Below are 15,825 nucleotides of genomic sequence, written 5' to 3' on the forward strand. Positions count from 1 at the left end.
ACATGTATCGAAGTTCCACCACATCGCTAAGAGATTTGGTTAAATTGTTGAGTGAAAACAGCGCCTAATTTTTAAACACGGCTGGAACGCGCCCGAGATGCATGGCTGGTGGCCAGCGCGGTGGCCACTGCTGCTGTTTGTCCTCCTGCACGTATTTCGAGCCAACGGCAGCCTACTGCAGCCGCACAACAGCAGTACCAATGGCAATAGCATCAGCAACTGTTGCCAGCGCCGGTTGTTTTGGCAAAGATCGATGCACAATACCTGCCCACTTGGGATTCTACCACTGCGTGGCACCGTCTATATTCTCTACGATGTAAACATCTCAGAGGGCTTCAACTTGCGACGTGATGTCTACATACGCATGGCTGTTTTTGTGCGGCGCTTGCGTCGGCGTAAGCGTTTCCACAATGTCCGTCTGGTTCTCCCGCCCTGGCCCCGCCTCTATCATTGGCACTCGCACGGCCTGGAACAGAGCAATTTACTATGGCGTAACTTCTTTGATTTGGACAGCCTGCGTCGCTATGCACCTGTTTTGGACTATGATGAGTTTCTATCGGAATATAGCATGTTTGGCATGCCAGCCCTTCCGCGAGTACACATCTCACAGGTGTTCCGCCTGACGCATTACGAGGTGCTGCTGGAGCAGGGTGTGTTTCGCGACAAATACGAGCGTCTATCGCCAGGGGAACAGACATGTAATGAGCACTCTTTCAGTGGTGGGCCGTTGCTGCAGCAACCATTGCTGCATTACGGGCGCTATCACTGCGTGCGCTTCCAGGGCAGTGCTGGACTACTGGAACGAATGCTGCGCGAAGCTTTGGATGAGGATACATCGGGCCCAGAGGATGTGGACGACATGCGTGTTTATGCCGTTCTTAGTGCGGAAACTGTGCTGCACGATCATTGGGGCGATGAGCATTTTTGGCGAGCACGTCGGTCCATGCGTTTTGCTCCAATGCTCAGCAAAGTGGCGTCCGACTTTCGGCGCCTGGCACTCAGCACGACTGACACGTCTGCTGGTGTGCAACGACCTACCATGTGGGAGCTAGAGCGGCCGAAGCGCGATGCACGTGGGGGCGATTACTTGTGCGCTCATTTACGGCGTGGAGATTTTGTAAAGTCCAGAGAGTCGACCACGCCCACACTCAAGTCGGCCGCGCAACAGATAAAGCAGCTGTTGAGGGCCTTTAATGTAACCACCGTGTTTGTGGCTACTGATGCCACGCCCTATGAACTTCTGGAACTTAAGGAGCTGTTTTATAGATTTCGTTTTGTGCACTTTTCGCCTGAGTCTGCGGACCAGCGAAAGCTACTGAAAGATGGCGGTGTGGCCATTGTGGATCAATTGGTTTGTGCATATGCTCGACATTTTGTGGGCACCTACGAGAGTACGTTTACGTATCGTATTTACGAAGAGCGCGAAATTCTGGGCTTCAACAAGGCTAGTACATTCAATACATTCTGCAAGGCCTTGGGCGGTAATTGTGCGCGAAATGCCGTTTGGCCTATTGTATGGGACGACTAGGAAGGAAGGGAAATAAGAAGAACGCGTTGTACTGATTTTCATATTAGCGTTTTCTATTTGTACGTGTTTTGTATAACATGTGACCCAACTCACCTTTAGTTGTAATTACTATGTATTTTTGTGAGATTATTAACTATTCCAAACTCTGCCAAAAAATAATAAAATCGTTGAAAATGTTATCGTTAACGTATTTTTCATTTGTTTTCAAATTAATATAATAATCATAGCAGTCAGCTTTTGTAAGTCACTTCGTTGATTTATCTGGCAACGTTGACAAAACAGCTGCTAATTTGTGTTTCGTACTGCACGTGTTGTCTAAATCAAATTTTATTTTAAAAAATAGTTTAACGCAAAACATTCTAAGTAACACAATAGAAATGGGCAAGAAGAATAAAGATCTTGGCCGTCAATTGATCAAGGACCGTTTTGGTCACACCCCACGTCGCAAGGTGGACAATGAAACAATGGTGCGTAGTTTGTTTAGCTGCTTTGCTAGAGTTGGCTGTTAAATCATAATTCGTATATTGCCTTCTCTTTTAGTTACACACAACAGAATTACAGGATGGTTATGACTGGGGCCGTTTAAATCTTGCCTCTGTCACCGAGGAGTCCTCATTTCACGATTTCTTACGTACCGCCGAATTGGCTGGCACTGAATTCCAAGCTGAGAAGCTAAATATTACATTTGTGAATCCCAAACAGCGTGTGGGACTTCTCAGCAAAACACAGGAACAGCGCATGCATCAGAAGCATCATGAGCACAGAGATCAGTTAAAAATACCGCGTCGTCCCCAATGGACCACAGAAACCACTCCCGAGGATTTGGCAGCCGCCGAAAACGAAAGCTTTCTCAAATGGCGTCGCCAGCTAGCTCTACTACAGGAAGACAATGAAATTCTTATGACACCTTATGAGAAGAATCTAGAATTCTGGCGTCAATTGTGGCGCGTCGTCGAACGCTCGGACGTTGTTGTGCAGATTGTGGATGCACGCAATCCGTTGCTATTTCGCAGTCTTGATCTGGAGCGCTATGTAAAGGAAGTAAATCCAGCAAAAATGAATGTGATTTTGGTAAACAAATCAGACCTGTTGACAGAGGAGCAGCGCAAGCATTGGGCTGAGTATTTTGACTGTGAGGGCGTACGCACAGCCTTTTTCTCAGCCACACTGGCCGAGGAGAATCTCAAGCGTGAGGCGGAGCTGGCCAAAGAGAACGAAGATGGCAAACCATCACTATCGTTGCTTGAATTGCGTGAAGCAGCCGACGAGATACAGCAATCATTGGACGTTTTGGAGCAAACACTAGAGGTCATAGAAAGCAAAATCCAAACTGGTCCCCACACACTGCCCAAGAATAAGAACAGTCCATGTCTGCTGTCGCGTCTGGAGCTTATAGACTTTTTGCGCAACATCTATACGGGACCACGCAATACGGAAGAGCATGTGACCATTGGCATGGTCGGCTATCCAAACGTAGGCAAAAGCAGTACCATAAATGCTTTGATGACACAAAAGAAGGTGTCGGTATCGGCCACGCCGGGCAAGACCAAACGCTTTCAGACGCTCTTTCTTGACCGGGACATATTGCTGTGCGATTGCCCCGGCCTGGTCATGCCCAGCTTTGTCCTAACCAAGGCAGACATGTTGCTTAATGGCATATTGCCCATTGATCAGATGCGCGACCATGTGCCGGCTGTGAATCTTCTCTGCGAGCGCATACCGCGCCATGTGTTGGAGGATAAGTATGGCATTGTGATACCCAAGCCGCTCGAAGGCGATGATCCGAAACGTGCACCCTTTTCTGAGGAGCTACTACTCGCCTATGGCTGTAAGTGACTGAATTATGACCTGCCTGTATATTTTATATTATTGTATATTTAATTTGCAGACAATCGCGGTTTTATGACCTCCAATGGGCAGCCAGATCAGGCACGTTCTGCCCGCTATGTGCTAAAGGATTATGTCAATGGAAAGCTGCTCTATGCCATGGGTCCGCCCTCGGTCGTGCAGTCCGAGTATCACACCTTTCCCGAACGCCAACGCAAGCCCGTCGAAGAATCGAAGCTGCCCAACCAACAGCAGCGCGCTATGCGTGTAAGTTCCTAAATATTCCATAATAGAACGAGTAGAAAGTAGATGTAAATAGTTAACTGTCCCATGTAGGGGAGTACATATTTAGTACTTATAGTGTTGGGATATTTCTATTCTTATTATTATTGCAGACTTGAATACAATATGTCTTCAATAGTTTTTGTGTGTGAGAGAGAAACGTTTTACATAATTCTAATAGCTTAAATAATCTTGTAATTTAATAGATTATTCATCTATTGATTATTCATCCATTATTTGTGATAAGTTTAATGTAGTTACTTTAATTTCTTTTTTCGCTTTGTGGAGCAGCCTATATTGCAGCATATATTATTGTTTTCGTCTCTTTTTAACATTTCCATGCATTCCATTCGCAGATTAACAAGAACATGTCACAGGAGCTGGATAAGCAGTTCTTTGCTACACAGCCAAGCCATGCCCATGTGAAGGGGCGCACCAACTTTCCGCACCTGCGACTGGCCAACAATGGTAACGTTATGGTGAGCAGTAGCGAGGAATCGGCTGAGGCCAAGCCCTGGCGTCATGTGAAGAAGGAACGTCGTGAGAAGCTGCGTCGCAAGTTCGCCCATCTGGACGAGCACTAGATGATATATGCGAAACAGTTAAGTCAAGGCTTTTCGTTTTTTTTGCTCTTGTTATTTAAGCATCGTAATGTTGAGTTAAATTAAAGTAATCTTAGAATAAAGGAATACCATAGGGCGCTTGATAGGTGTTCGAAAAATGTATGCACTTTGAGCGCTGCTGATAAACGAGAAGTGTAAACAAATGCGTGTGTAAACAAAAATTTGCTGGCAACGATTGTCGGGTTGTATTTGGTGTCGGTAGGCGATGGGGCTTTGAGCCCCAAGAAATACGATCGCCTTATTGTATAGAGCGACAAGATCTATCTACAAATTACGTAGAGACAACGACCCACAGTGGTACATATTTCTTCATTGTGCTATGGATTTATTAGTTTGGTCAGATGTTGTCGTTTATTCATACTTTTGCTTAAGAAACATACATTTTTAAGACTCTAAATATATATATTTTTTTAATATCTATAAGATTTTATTTAATGTACAGCCTATGAAAAATTATTGAACTTTTTTTAAAAACATTTCTTTAACAGAATTAAAGTTAATTTTCGAAAATAGCTTTTCGTGTGTGTTTTTTTTTAATATTATTTTATATTTGGGAATCTTTTTATGTTTGGGAATCTTAAGGAGTTTGAAATACGAGTATTGCTTTGATTTGCTCAAAAAATAGAGTAGAAAGAAACATTCCTTAATTGGCTTTATTTTACTGACGGACTTGTTTTCCAGAGCTGTTTTTAGGAGGAGCTTTGTTAATGATCTGTAGTTGTTTTGTTCTATTTATCAAACTTTGATTTGCCTAAAAAATAGTTTGAAACGAGGAGACAATTTATATTTTATGAGGGGTATTATGTATGTCTCTGTAGAGTAATAATATTTCAGCAAAATTTTAAATAAAAAAATAAAAATAAAATTTTTACACGACGAAACGAATTCTAAGAAGTAACCAAACCGTTTTGAATAGGTATTTCCTTAGTTCCGGTCTGACTGGCAAATAATTTGCACACAAAGTCGCTTTCTTTCACAAGTCATGTTGTTATTATTTTATATATACAATACAGGAAATGGGCTTTTAATTAATTAATTAATATACATACATATGTACGTCAAATTTGTGTGCAAATTATTTGCTGTGCTCAGACAAAATACATATGTATGTATTTCTACAAGGAACTTCTTTGGCATTTAGTTTTAAAAGTATTCATGAAAATAAACCAAAATTTGTGTGCAAATTATTTGTTTGTCTGAGCATCAAAACAAACTTCCTTTGCAGAGGGTACTTTCCAAGTCCTGGCCTAAAATGTCGTTAGCCGAGGGACGGTTATAGTTTCAAAGAAACTGAAGTAAAGACGATTTAGCAACCACTGTGCGGCATTCGCGTCATCAGCGGCAACATTGAGAGCAACGAGGCACACTCTTTGGGCTGCCACAGCCAGTCGTTGCCCCATTGCAGACATGAGTGCAGGTGCTGGAGTCGCTTCGGATGGTGTTGCTGCTGCCGTTGTGGCACTGCCAGTTGGGGGCGTAAAGAAATCGTATCATGAGCTGATCGTGCAACGTCGGGGCGCTTTAATGACGATCCAGTTCAACCGTCCGGCCGTTCGGAATGCCTTGCGACGTCGCACAATCTATGAGCTGTTCCGCGCTCTGGATGCGGCCAGCGCTGATCCTGAGGTCAACGTCATCGTCTTGATGGGCAATGCAGAGGCTTTTACAGCCGGCAACGACCTGTCCGATGTGGCTGCAGTGCAGAACAAGGGCTTGGACGCTCTCAACGTCTACTTCCGCGCCAGCAACTATGTGATGAGCTTGCTGGTCAAGCGTATGCTCCTCTGCCGCAAGGTCCTGGTCGCTCTAGTTCAGGGCGTTTGCGTGGGCATGGGCGTGACTTTGTGTGCCCTCTGTGATGTCGTCTATGCCACGGAGACGGCCCAGTTCTGGACTCCGTTCTCCAAGCTGGGCCTTTGCGCCGAACTCGGCTCCAGTTGGACTCTGCCCCATCTGCTGGGGCGCTCGAAGGCGGCGGAACTGCTCCTCTTCGGCACCCGCATGGATGCTCAGATGGCTTTGCAGCACGGCTTCGTGGTGGCTGTCCTGCAGGAGGATCAGCTGCAAGTCCAGTTCTGGCAACGCATGGAGGAGCACGCTCGCCTGCCGGCAGCTTCTTTGTTGGCCACCAAGCGCCTGCTTCAACACCAGTGGCGTCCGAACGTGCTCGCCGCTTTCAGTGAGGAGTGCAAGGAGCTGGCGTCCCTTCGCCGCAGATCCACCTATTTGGGGGAGTTGGCGGCGTTTGCCGGACGCGCTAAACGTTCCCAATTGAAAAGCAAGCTGTGAGCAGAGTGGAAGGGAGAAGGAGGGAAAGAGAGAGCAAGTCGGTCTACAGATCTGCTGCATATATACATTCATACGTAAATCATTTGTAACGAAATTATGCGTACATATGTACGTTCCAAGCGATCGGGCGAAGTAACCGAGAATAAAATCGCTTGGTATTTAAATTTAATGTACGTTTTAATTATAATTATAATCTGGAGTTTACTTTGCAAACGGCATTACTTAGAAGCTGGAAATGAGAAGCACAGAGAACAGCTTTTAAAGAGTTTTTTAAAAATGAAGAGAGAAAGAATGTCACTTCTATTTTCAAAGTACAGGGTATACACTTAAAATGTTTATTTATGGGTGATGTATGTACATATATTAATTGCAACAACAAGTTAATATTAAAGAATAAAAATTAAATGAAGCATACATTGAAATTGAAATTAAATTTAAGCAAGCAGGGAGCCCATTTCAAAAACCAAGGAATATCAATTGTAGTTATGATATCGTAATAAATAAAAATAATGATTGGATAAAACGTGTGAATTTTGCACCGATAGTTCCTATGGCAGCTATAGCATATGTATAATCGACAGAACTCAATAAAACTACTGGCTAGAGCAGAGCATTATAAACAAACAAAAAATATTACATTTGTTAAAAAGCGTTTGGCACTAAGAGTGATGTTTGTTCCTATTATGGCAGGTTTTTGATAAAACCTTAAAGCAAAATGTGGGATTACAGAAGATGCATAAATGCCAAATTTGGTTGAGATAAAGTGATAAACAAAAAATATTTCTTATAATAGCTTTTCGGACCGGCTAATAAATCGTCTCTGTTTCGTTTCTACGATAACATAATATCAAGCTTCCTTCATTTTAGTTTGTACGCCCATTATACATAGTTTCTCGCTTAGCTTTGAATAGTTTAGTAGTACCAATCGAATCGTGTTCAAAGTGGAGGTCACAGGTTTCTCAATGCTGATCTACTATATGGCGCATCGCTGGCAGCTTCAAAATGCGATCTCTGGCAATTTCTTCCCGGTTTATTGGATTGCCTGTTGCTTTGTCAGTCACCCTGTTTTTATACAAGTATAAGTACTTATGTTCATAAGTATATTTGTATGTAGTATGTAATCGTGCTATAAAAAGTGCCAGTTAATCAAGTCTTCTGGCTGCTGCTGCACCCATTGTGCAGTTGTTGCTGTTGTGGTGTTATTATGGAGGTATGGAGGTAAACCCGTTTACAGAATTCGATCGGAGTATGCTATAAATAGCGAGGACGCCGTCTCCCTCCCACTCAGTTGAAAATGGAGCGTTGGCGCGATCGGGTGGCGATAGTAACGGGTGCCAGTGCCGGCATCGGCTGGGCGATAGCGAGAGCCCTCATCGAGGCCGATCTGTATGTGGTGGGCTTGGCGCGTCGCCATGAGCGGATGTTGGAGCTGCGAGACTCGCAACTGGGCAGTGAGGAGCAGCGAAAACGCTTTACAGCGATCGCCTGCGATCTCAGCGACTTGGACTCCATACGAGCCGCCTTCGAGCAGGTGGAAAGATTGCCCTGCAGCCGAGACGGCGTCCACGTGCTGATCAACAATGCGGGCATGGCCAGCTACTCACGTCTGCTGGACGAAGGCAATGAAAAGGCGCTGCAACGCACCATGGACGTCAACCTGATGGGGTCGGTGCATTGTGCCAAGCAGACGTATCGTCTGATGCAGCCGGCCTTGGCTGCTGGACAGGCGTGTCATGTCATTAATGTGTGCAGCCTGCTGGGGCACAGGATTCCCCCCCACATACCTGGCTGTGGCTTCAACCTCTATCCAGTGGCAAAGCATGCATTGCGGGCCCTCAACGAGGTGCTGCGTCGAGAGTTCCAGCCCCATAAACTGCTTTTGCGTCTGTCGGTGAGTGGGAAACGTGATATTTGCCCCAGAGCTAATAAATAATGCTAAAGTCATGCCCGCCCTCCCAGCTGTTAGTTGTATTTTAAGATGGATTCTATTAACTACAAAATAATTCCAAGCTTTTTTTTCTGAGCGTGAGAATTGAAAAACTGAAGAAACTGCAACAACCAGTCATTTTTTCTCACACAACGATGAGATTCTTTCACATACATACAATATGAGATGATGATGAGATATATGTATTGATATATTCGATCCAGTGGCTTGCCAGCACAGTGCCTATTTGGAAAGTCAGCCTATGATAAGAATAATAGACAGACATGCTAGCTTAATTCGTTTGCTTGGTTCAAATTTGAATTCCAAAAAAGAGATTTTAGGCGCTTACATTATTTTAAATAAGTTCTTCACTTACAGGCTTACAGAAATCATGCTTATTGGCCAGATTAAAAAACAGATAGTTTGAATTTGAAATGTTTTAACAGATTTCCCCACATTAACGCCATTTTTTATCAGAATGGGTCGACATTACTTGTACAAACCTCTTCTATACCTTCTACTTAGCTTGGTTGTTATATTTGTTTATCTATTTTTAAAAATCGGTTCTACAAACGGGAATTAGACAGCTGTGGTCTTGGTTCAATATGATTCTCCCAGTCATACTTGTAAGTTATATTTCATTTAATACATATGTATATGTATGTACCTACATATGTAAATTGTTGCGTGTTGACAAGAGTTTTTAATCTTTAGGCTTTGTAGATTTATTGTATGCTGTATTTTAGGCAATAGATAATAATAATAAATACCCATTTTAGTGCAATCAATACATTTCATATGGGCATGTCGGTCGAAATTCCACCTTCAACTAATTAGATTTAAAAAAATGCTACCGTCCAGTCTATGAGAGTTGAACTGAAAACCTTTGAACTGAAAATTTCACACCCAAACTAATTATAAATAAATTATTATTAAATGAAATATTCTCATTTAACGAGTTTTTTTATATTCTAAAATATTTTCATTAAAAACGCATTTTATTTTTTACAGAACATTAGTCCCGGCTTAACGCACACGGAGTTCAGCGAGGCAGCATCCAGGAATAGCGAATCTACGGCAGAGGCTACACCGTCCACCAAACAAACAACTTCGACTTCTGTATCTGTGCCAGAGTTCGGAGGAGCTTGGCTGCAACCGGAGGATGTGGCGCGAGGCGTGCTCTTCATACTCGGCTCCCCCCAGCATGTCAGCGTCGCAGAATTGCTGATGGTACCCACGTGCGAGGAGTACTGAGAACAGGATGACTAATTCTAAATAGCATAAGTGATGGTGTCTGGGACTTCAGATATTCAGATATTTGCTTGGTTGTGCACACAGTAGTTTTAAAATAAAATTTTGAATATACCTTCATATGTGGCATATCGAAAATTTATGTATACACCTGTAGAGTAACTCCAAGACACATACACAACTTTTATATTAAGAGGACCCATAGGGATTGATATGAGTAGCGATCAGGAGTCTAGCAAGAAGGCAGGAGGGCAGCCGAGGAAACAATCGAAAGGGGAACTGGCAGCTCAGTCAGGAGAATGCCAGGAATTGGATTCGGAGTGCAATGTGGTGTCTGAACTGTCAAGGGGTTCCAGCGGCAAGTCCAAAAGCACTTATTCCGAGCACAGGCAGAGCGAGGCGCACGAAGAGCGTCCGGAGAGTGTTGATTGCAAATCACAGGCATGTCGTGCTCCCGATACTGCCGAGGAAATGCACATGGAGGAGCAAGAATTGAGCAGCGCGAATTCCTCAACAGTGGGGAAAGAACATGATGTAGATGACCGGAAGAAGAGGAGGAACAAAAATAAAAATAAGGTGAGAGAGGGAAACGAGAAAAAGGTGCTCAGCAATACCAGTCTTTATGAGGCGAATCGTTTTTGGAAGACCTTCTCCGATGAAGATTTCAGGGACATCAATCCAATGTCGTCAGCGATATGCAACGTGCCAGAACGTTCCTTTTTCACAATCACGACCCTCAGCCACCAACCAATTACCATCGCCAATATACCGCCCAAGACCTTACTGCCCGAACTGCTACGCGATATGATCGAACACAACAAGGGCGCAACCACCCAAATAGTCATCGACTCCATCCATTTCGAGTGTATGCCGACACTTCTGAAATGCTATTCGGTGTGGTTCGCCAATCGGGACTGGCGCCTGACTACGTTCAAGTTTACCGGTGAGGATGTGCCCGCAGAGGGATTCCGGCTCGTTTACGAATGGATGCGTTTCCAGGTAAGACCGACGTACGATACCGTCGTGCCTATGCTGCAGGTGGCGAAGCACCTACAGGTTGATATACTGCAGGACCAGTGCTGGGACTTGCTGGCCGATGAGTCCATACGTGAGAAGCGCGGATTCCACTTATATCTGCAGTCCAAGGGCATGCCGGCTCTGGATGATGTACGAGATCTAATGCTGGCGCGTCTGCGTTTCTACTTCCTGCCCTTGGTCGGCCATGATGATTTCCTGAATCTCGACGTGGAAGACGTTGTCAGTTTGCTGAAGCTCGACACGATTGGCGTCAATTCAGAGGTTGAGGTGTTCTTTTCCGTTTTACGTTGGCTAAATAAGGCGCCGGAGCAACGACAAAAGCATCTCCGCAAGCTGATGGCCTGCGTGCGATTTTGTTTCCTGCCGATGTTCTTCTTGTTCAGTTTGAAGCAGGGATGCAATCGCGAGGACAAACGGGACCTTTTTAAGGCCGATCCTATGCTGCTAGCCTTTCACATGGATCCCCAATCGCAGGACTCCTTGGAGAAGGCCATTGCCTTTGTGGGCGTGCGCTGTCAGTATTCCGATAATGAGGAGTTTTATGCAGTCTGCGGCGAGCATAATATGCACGTCGACTATCCACGTCGCTGGATCAAATACCACAAATGTCTGTACCATACGACGAACATGACATATCCTTTTACCCATAACTTCACGGCGACAGATTTTAGCGACTTCATTGCTTCTATACAGGCGGATTGGGTGGCCGATATGCCGGAGGGGGAATTTGCCATAGACATTAAGGTGGATGAAAATAAGGGAACTAAGGAAGGAAAGAAAAAGAAGAAACGGAAGGCGAAGAAATTCAAAAACATTGAGCCCATTGGACATGATAATGGGTATGCTGATGATGTCGATGCTGGAGCGGGTGATTGTGATGATATGTGGTATGACGGTGGCAGAGGTGGCGGCGAGGGCTAAATCGTTAATAAGACTGCCGGATTAGGCAAAAAACCGCCCGACGCCGCAATATAATATTTTCTCATTAAAGTTTAAAGATCTACCTCAAAATTTCGATGTTATTTTCTTTTCAACCGTTAAAAGGTTGTGCTAGGATTAATGAATATGGGCAGCACTGCACACGTTTCACACACGATTAAGTGGTTTCGCTAACAAAGTCTGCCTGCTATGGCATCCAACAGACTGCTGTTTGAGCATCGACGTTGCCATGTTGTTCCCTGAAATCAGCTGTTGCCTTGCCGGCGCGTGTTTTGCGGCTTTTGTTTAGTCAAATTTCAAGTTGCAATTTATTTACTTGAATAAGTTGTTTATAATAAATGAAATAAATGCAACATACGCGTTTCTTACATAATTTGTGCCTGCGTTTCACGCGTGTTGGCCAGCTGCGTGCAGTGTCGGGGGCATACAAATACAACAGCTTACATTATGCAACGACAACGACGACGGCGACTGCTTTGGTCAACGCTCATGCCTTAGCTAGAGCTCATTATGCCAGCATAGCGGCACGCCGGCCTAGGCGTACGGCACAATCAAAGACCAACAATAATAATACTGGCAGTGGCATCAGCATTGAAGAATTGTGGACGCACTTGGAGAGCTACTACAAACAACATGGGTTGTTGCACTACGAACAATGCCAGCGAGTGTTGGAACTATTGGAAAACAGTTCAGGCGGCAGCAACGGCAACGACAAAGACGGCAACCCCGATGTGCCTGTTCATTTGACTGGCGCCCAGCTGCATTTTCTTCTTGGAGCATGCGTGCCTGAGTTGTTGCCCGCCCAGAGCGCCAACGAGCGTCTGCAGTTGTTTCAGCGTCTGTGGGTTCAGCTGCGACGTCGGGAACAACTTAAGCTTGCACACTATGAAACACAGCTACAGATGTTGCAGCAGAATCAGTTGCCATTGGCCGATCATCGAGCGCTTCTGGCGGACATAGCGGTATTTAATGGGGACGCGGATGCGAGCCTTTACAGGATGCTGCTGGATGTAGCTTGTGCCAATGGCAGCATGCGGCAAGCCACCGAGCTGCTGGCCGAGATGCGCGAGCGTAACTTTGCTCTCACCGAACACAATTTCCATGCGCTGCTACTCGGGCATGCGAGAAACGGAGATCTGAACGGCGTGGAAACGGTGTTAGCCAGCATGCGCGCTGCGAGCATTGCGTCCAATCCCACCACACAGGCACTGCGTATCGTTGCCTATGTGGAGAACGAACAACCAGAGAAGGCCCGTGAGCTGCTCCAAAGCCATAGCGGCAGTTTTAATGTTCCACATCTCCTGCAAATGCTACATAGTGCTCTGCGAACCAAAAACGTGGACAGCGAGCTGCTCGAGCAGTTGGTCCGTGAACTGCCAAAGGATTATGTGAGCAGCGTGGATGTGCCGCCTGCTTTGCGTAGTCTATGCATCGAGTTGCTGCACCATGGCCGGCAGTCGGAGATGATGCAATTGGTGGCGATGCTGCCGGCGCCAAAGTACAACGAGAATCAAAGTGTCGACAGTTATGGTGTCCTGCTTCTGCAGGAGCTGTTTCGGGCACGTGTTCCGCTAGAGCAGACGCTGGACTTTGCGCGTGGCTTGCGCGAACGTGGTCAGAATACGCGTGCTTTGCATCTTGTCGCAGATATGGCGCTACGTCGCCAGCCCGCACTGGCTTTGTCTTTTTTCGAGGCGCTAATTGCGGCCAATGAACAACTGCGTCCCCATTACTTCTGGCCCCTGTTGCTGCATCATCGACAGCGCGATGGCGAAAGCGGTGTGCTCCGCATCCTTGACGAAATGAAACGCCTTCGCGTCGAATGCGATGACGAAACACTGCGGACTTATGTGCTGCCCAATCTCTGGCAGACGCTGCAGGATCCGGTCCAGGGAATGCAGAAGTTGGATGCCTGCGGTGTGCGTGCCTCCCAGGTTCTGGGGCTCGTCCTCGCACAGCTGCTGCAGCAACAACTCATCCTACCAGCAATGGAGCTACTGCAACGCTATCCCACGCGTTTGGAGCTCTCTACGCTGATGCAGCCGCTGACAGCCGTAGCCGTGCATGTTAGGGCGACAAAGCGGTATCAGCAATTCGCTCAACTGCTTCAGGCGCTGACTCAGCATGCCTTGCAGCGCGATGATGACTTTGTGGGCGCGCTTCTGCTGCAGATGTGTGGACCACAGACGCGCCTCCGCCAAGATGCGGCTGCTCTTCAGCGCTTTGTGCACGAGCTGGCACGTTTGGGCTTGCAGCTGTCCCCGTCGGCGGCAGACGCATTGGTAAACATCGCCAGGCAAGCAACCGGCACAGAGGAGGACCTAAACACACTTGCAAAAACGTTGCATAAGATGCGTTTGGATACTCTAAAGCTGAGCAATGAGGTCAGCGGCTCTACTGTCACTGGCACTTCCTTTATCAAACATCCTCGTGATATGACACTGGACGAACTTGAGTGCCATCTAGTCGAACTGGAGGCCAAGCAGCTCAACACACGCGGCGTTCTGCGTCGCCTTCTGCAGCTGTGTGTGCGCGACAACCGTCTAGAGCGTGCTGTGGAAATCAAAGCCAAGTGCGATGAGCTGCGTGTTCAAACAAGCGCCGGTATGTTAGCGGCCATATTCGATCTGTACATCAAGCTAAAGGATCTGAAGCGAGCGGATCAGACAAGGCAGCTGTTGGATCGCACATACCCAGGTAAGATAATACATATAAACGTGCATAGAATCAAATATACAAATGATTACTACTTAAATTGTTACCGTATTGTGCAGGCTTTCTCATTGACGAGCATAAACTTATTGACTATGCGGCGCTGTTGGTTCATGGAGAGCAGCTGGAGGCGGCCAAGGAGCTGCTACAGACACGCGCTTCGAAGCACAGGATTAATGGTGGCGACTATGTTATCAAGAATGTTTGGCAATTGCTGACAAATGTGGCACAACTGGCGGCCAAAACGGCGCCTGCAACGCCGACGACGACGGCAGGAGCGACACGTAATCTTACTTACGAAATCTTTGAGTTCCTACGCCAGCTGGGCTACTGTCAGGCGCACAATGCGCTGCTCGGCCCCATTGTGCGTGAGTGGCTGCTGCGTGGAGACATCGATGCGGCCGTTGTCGAGTTCCAGCGTCTGGCTGCCAAGTACAAGCACACGCCCTTGCAGTACGAGCTGCTGTCGCTGCTGGTGCGATTGAGCAATGGCGATGTCGATGAGCTGGCGCGCTTCGAAGGATGCACTGCTGCCGCTGCACAGCAACACCTGGCCACGGTCACAGCGACGGTGAGTCGGGTGCACGGCACGGCAAATATGAACAGCGCACTGCTGCTGGCTCTGGCCGAATCGGGGACGGAGAAACAGCTGCGGCGATTAGTTATTGATCCGCAGTTCCGCATCAATCACGAGATGTTGCTGAAGAATTGCGAGCATTTAGGTCAGGAGGGGGCGGTGCGGACATTGGTGCGTTTGGGGCGTGGCGTGCGGGGCATGCAGCGCACCATTGATGAGCAACGCATCTACGATCTGCTGTTGGCACAGTTTTCCAAAACGAACAACTATGAGGCAGCGCTGGATCTGTACGAGCGACTGGACGAGGATGATGAGCTGAAAGTGTCGCAGGACTTTCTGCGTAATCTCGTCAGGTTGTTGCAACTGAACAATGTGGATATACCCAGCAATATCGCGCTTCGTGCGCAGATTATATAAGATGTTTATATTAACTGTTTTGTTAAATTCTCTCCATAATTATTATTATTTTTTTTTTAGAAAATTAATTAGCTTTATAATATTAAAGTTGAGCATATTTTTACGAGTTCAGAGCGTATTATTCAATATGTATTCCTTTATGCAACCACCCACTGTATCTGATGCATTTCGGTTGGTCTCTAATGATGAAAATAATTGTTTATCATGCTTCTATGGACTTTTTGAAAAGACAACTGGGAAAAGAAAGAACAAAACAAGAAAGAACAAAACTGAGTTAAGATCCTACCATTATTATATGTACATATGTATAATCATGAACCCATGGAAATCGATACACATTTTAATCTAAACAAGTTAACTTGCCTACATCCTAGTAGGCCTGCCATTCAACCTTCAGTCAGGTGCCAGATAAGGC

At 46.1% G+C, this 15,825-nt stretch overlaps 6 protein-coding genes across 6 annotated transcripts; all 6 read left to right on the plus strand.

Annotated features, from left to right (window-relative positions):
• Nucleotides 1–64: 64 nt before the first annotated feature.
• On the plus strand, nt 65–1,707 carry LOC115627817 (GDP-fucose protein O-fucosyltransferase 2). Its single transcript, XM_030523647.1, has one exon. It carries the CDS (start codon nt 98–100, stop codon nt 1,526–1,528), a length of 1,431 nt encoding a protein of 476 aa, XP_030379507.1. The 5' UTR covers nt 65–97; the 3' UTR covers nt 1,529–1,707.
• A 129-nt stretch (nt 1,708–1,836) lies between these two features.
• Nucleotides 1,837–4,698, plus strand: LOC115627800 (large subunit GTPase 1 homolog). Its single transcript, XM_030523629.1, has 4 exons — nt 1,837–1,995; nt 2,069–3,356; nt 3,417–3,622; nt 3,994–4,698. Exons 1-4 carry the CDS (start codon nt 1,906–1,908, stop codon nt 4,219–4,221), a joined length of 1,812 nt encoding a protein of 603 aa, XP_030379489.1. The 5' UTR covers nt 1,837–1,905; the 3' UTR covers nt 4,222–4,698.
• A 964-nt stretch (nt 4,699–5,662) lies between these two features.
• Nucleotides 5,663–6,549, plus strand: LOC115627927 (enoyl-CoA delta isomerase 2, mitochondrial). Its single transcript, XM_030523821.1, has one exon. The coding sequence runs from the start codon at nt 5,668–5,670 to the stop codon at nt 6,547–6,549; it is 882 nt and encodes a 293-aa protein (XP_030379681.1). The 5' UTR covers nt 5,663–5,667.
• Nucleotides 6,550–7,843: 1,294 nt separating this feature from the next.
• Nucleotides 7,844–9,847, plus strand: LOC115627851 (farnesol dehydrogenase-like). Its single transcript, XM_030523711.1, has 2 exons — nt 7,844–8,440; nt 9,488–9,847. Exons 1-2 carry the CDS (start codon nt 7,844–7,846, stop codon nt 9,728–9,730), a joined length of 840 nt encoding a protein of 279 aa, XP_030379571.1. The 3' UTR covers nt 9,731–9,847.
• Nucleotides 9,841–11,764, plus strand: LOC115627850. The gene has a single exon (XM_030523710.1). The coding sequence runs from the start codon at nt 9,941–9,943 to the stop codon at nt 11,684–11,686; it is 1,746 nt and encodes a 581-aa protein (XP_030379570.1). The 5' UTR covers nt 9,841–9,940; the 3' UTR covers nt 11,687–11,764.
• Nucleotides 11,765–12,007: 243 nt separating this feature from the next.
• On the plus strand, nt 12,008–15,440 carry LOC115627783 (leucine-rich PPR motif-containing protein, mitochondrial). Its single transcript, XM_030523593.1, has 2 exons — nt 12,008–14,401; nt 14,479–15,440. The coding sequence occupies exons 1-2, from the start codon at nt 12,052–12,054 to the stop codon at nt 15,408–15,410; spliced, it is 3,282 nt and encodes a 1,093-aa protein (XP_030379453.1). The 5' UTR covers nt 12,008–12,051; the 3' UTR covers nt 15,411–15,440.
• The last annotated feature ends 385 nt before the right edge of the window (nt 15,441–15,825 follow it).

This window comes from Scaptodrosophila lebanonensis, unplaced genomic scaffold (assembly GCF_003285725.1).
Source record: "Scaptodrosophila lebanonensis strain 11010-0011.00,11010-0021.00 unplaced genomic scaffold, SlebRS2 tig00000098-arrow-pilon, whole genome shotgun sequence".
NCBI classification, from domain to species: domain Eukaryota; kingdom Metazoa; phylum Arthropoda; class Insecta; order Diptera; family Drosophilidae; genus Scaptodrosophila; species Scaptodrosophila lebanonensis.

Excerpts from the sequence above, each read along its gene's own strand:
- LOC115627851 (XM_030523711.1), top strand. The coding sequence starts at position 7,844 with ATGGAGCGTTGGCGCGATCGGGTGGCGATAGTAACGGGTGCCAGTGCC. Across the intron at positions 8,441-9,487 it reads AACTGCTTTTGCGTCTGTCG|AACATTAGTCCCGGCTTAAC; the intron begins GTGAGTGGGAAA and ends TATTTTTTACAG.
- LOC115627850 (XM_030523710.1), top strand. The coding sequence starts at position 9,941 with ATGAGTAGCGATCAGGAGTCTAGCAAGAAGGCAGGAGGGCAGCCGAGG.
- LOC115627783 (XM_030523593.1), top strand. The coding sequence starts at position 12,052 with ATGCAACATACGCGTTTCTTACATAATTTGTGCCTGCGTTTCACGCGT. Across the intron at positions 14,402-14,478 it reads GTTGGATCGCACATACCCAG|GCTTTCTCATTGACGAGCAT; the intron begins GTAAGATAATAC and ends CGTATTGTGCAG.
- LOC115627800 (XM_030523629.1), top strand. The coding sequence starts at position 1,906 with ATGGGCAAGAAGAATAAAGATCTTGGCCGTCAATTGATCAAGGACCGT. Across the intron at positions 3,357-3,416 it reads GCTACTACTCGCCTATGGCT|ACAATCGCGGTTTTATGACC; the intron begins GTAAGTGACTGA and ends TTTAATTTGCAG. Across the intron at positions 3,623-3,993 it reads AACAGCAGCGCGCTATGCGT|ATTAACAAGAACATGTCACA; the intron begins GTAAGTTCCTAA and ends TTCCATTCGCAG.
- LOC115627927 (XM_030523821.1), top strand. The coding sequence starts at position 5,668 with ATGAGTGCAGGTGCTGGAGTCGCTTCGGATGGTGTTGCTGCTGCCGTT.
- LOC115627817 (XM_030523647.1), top strand. The coding sequence starts at position 98 with ATGCATGGCTGGTGGCCAGCGCGGTGGCCACTGCTGCTGTTTGTCCTC.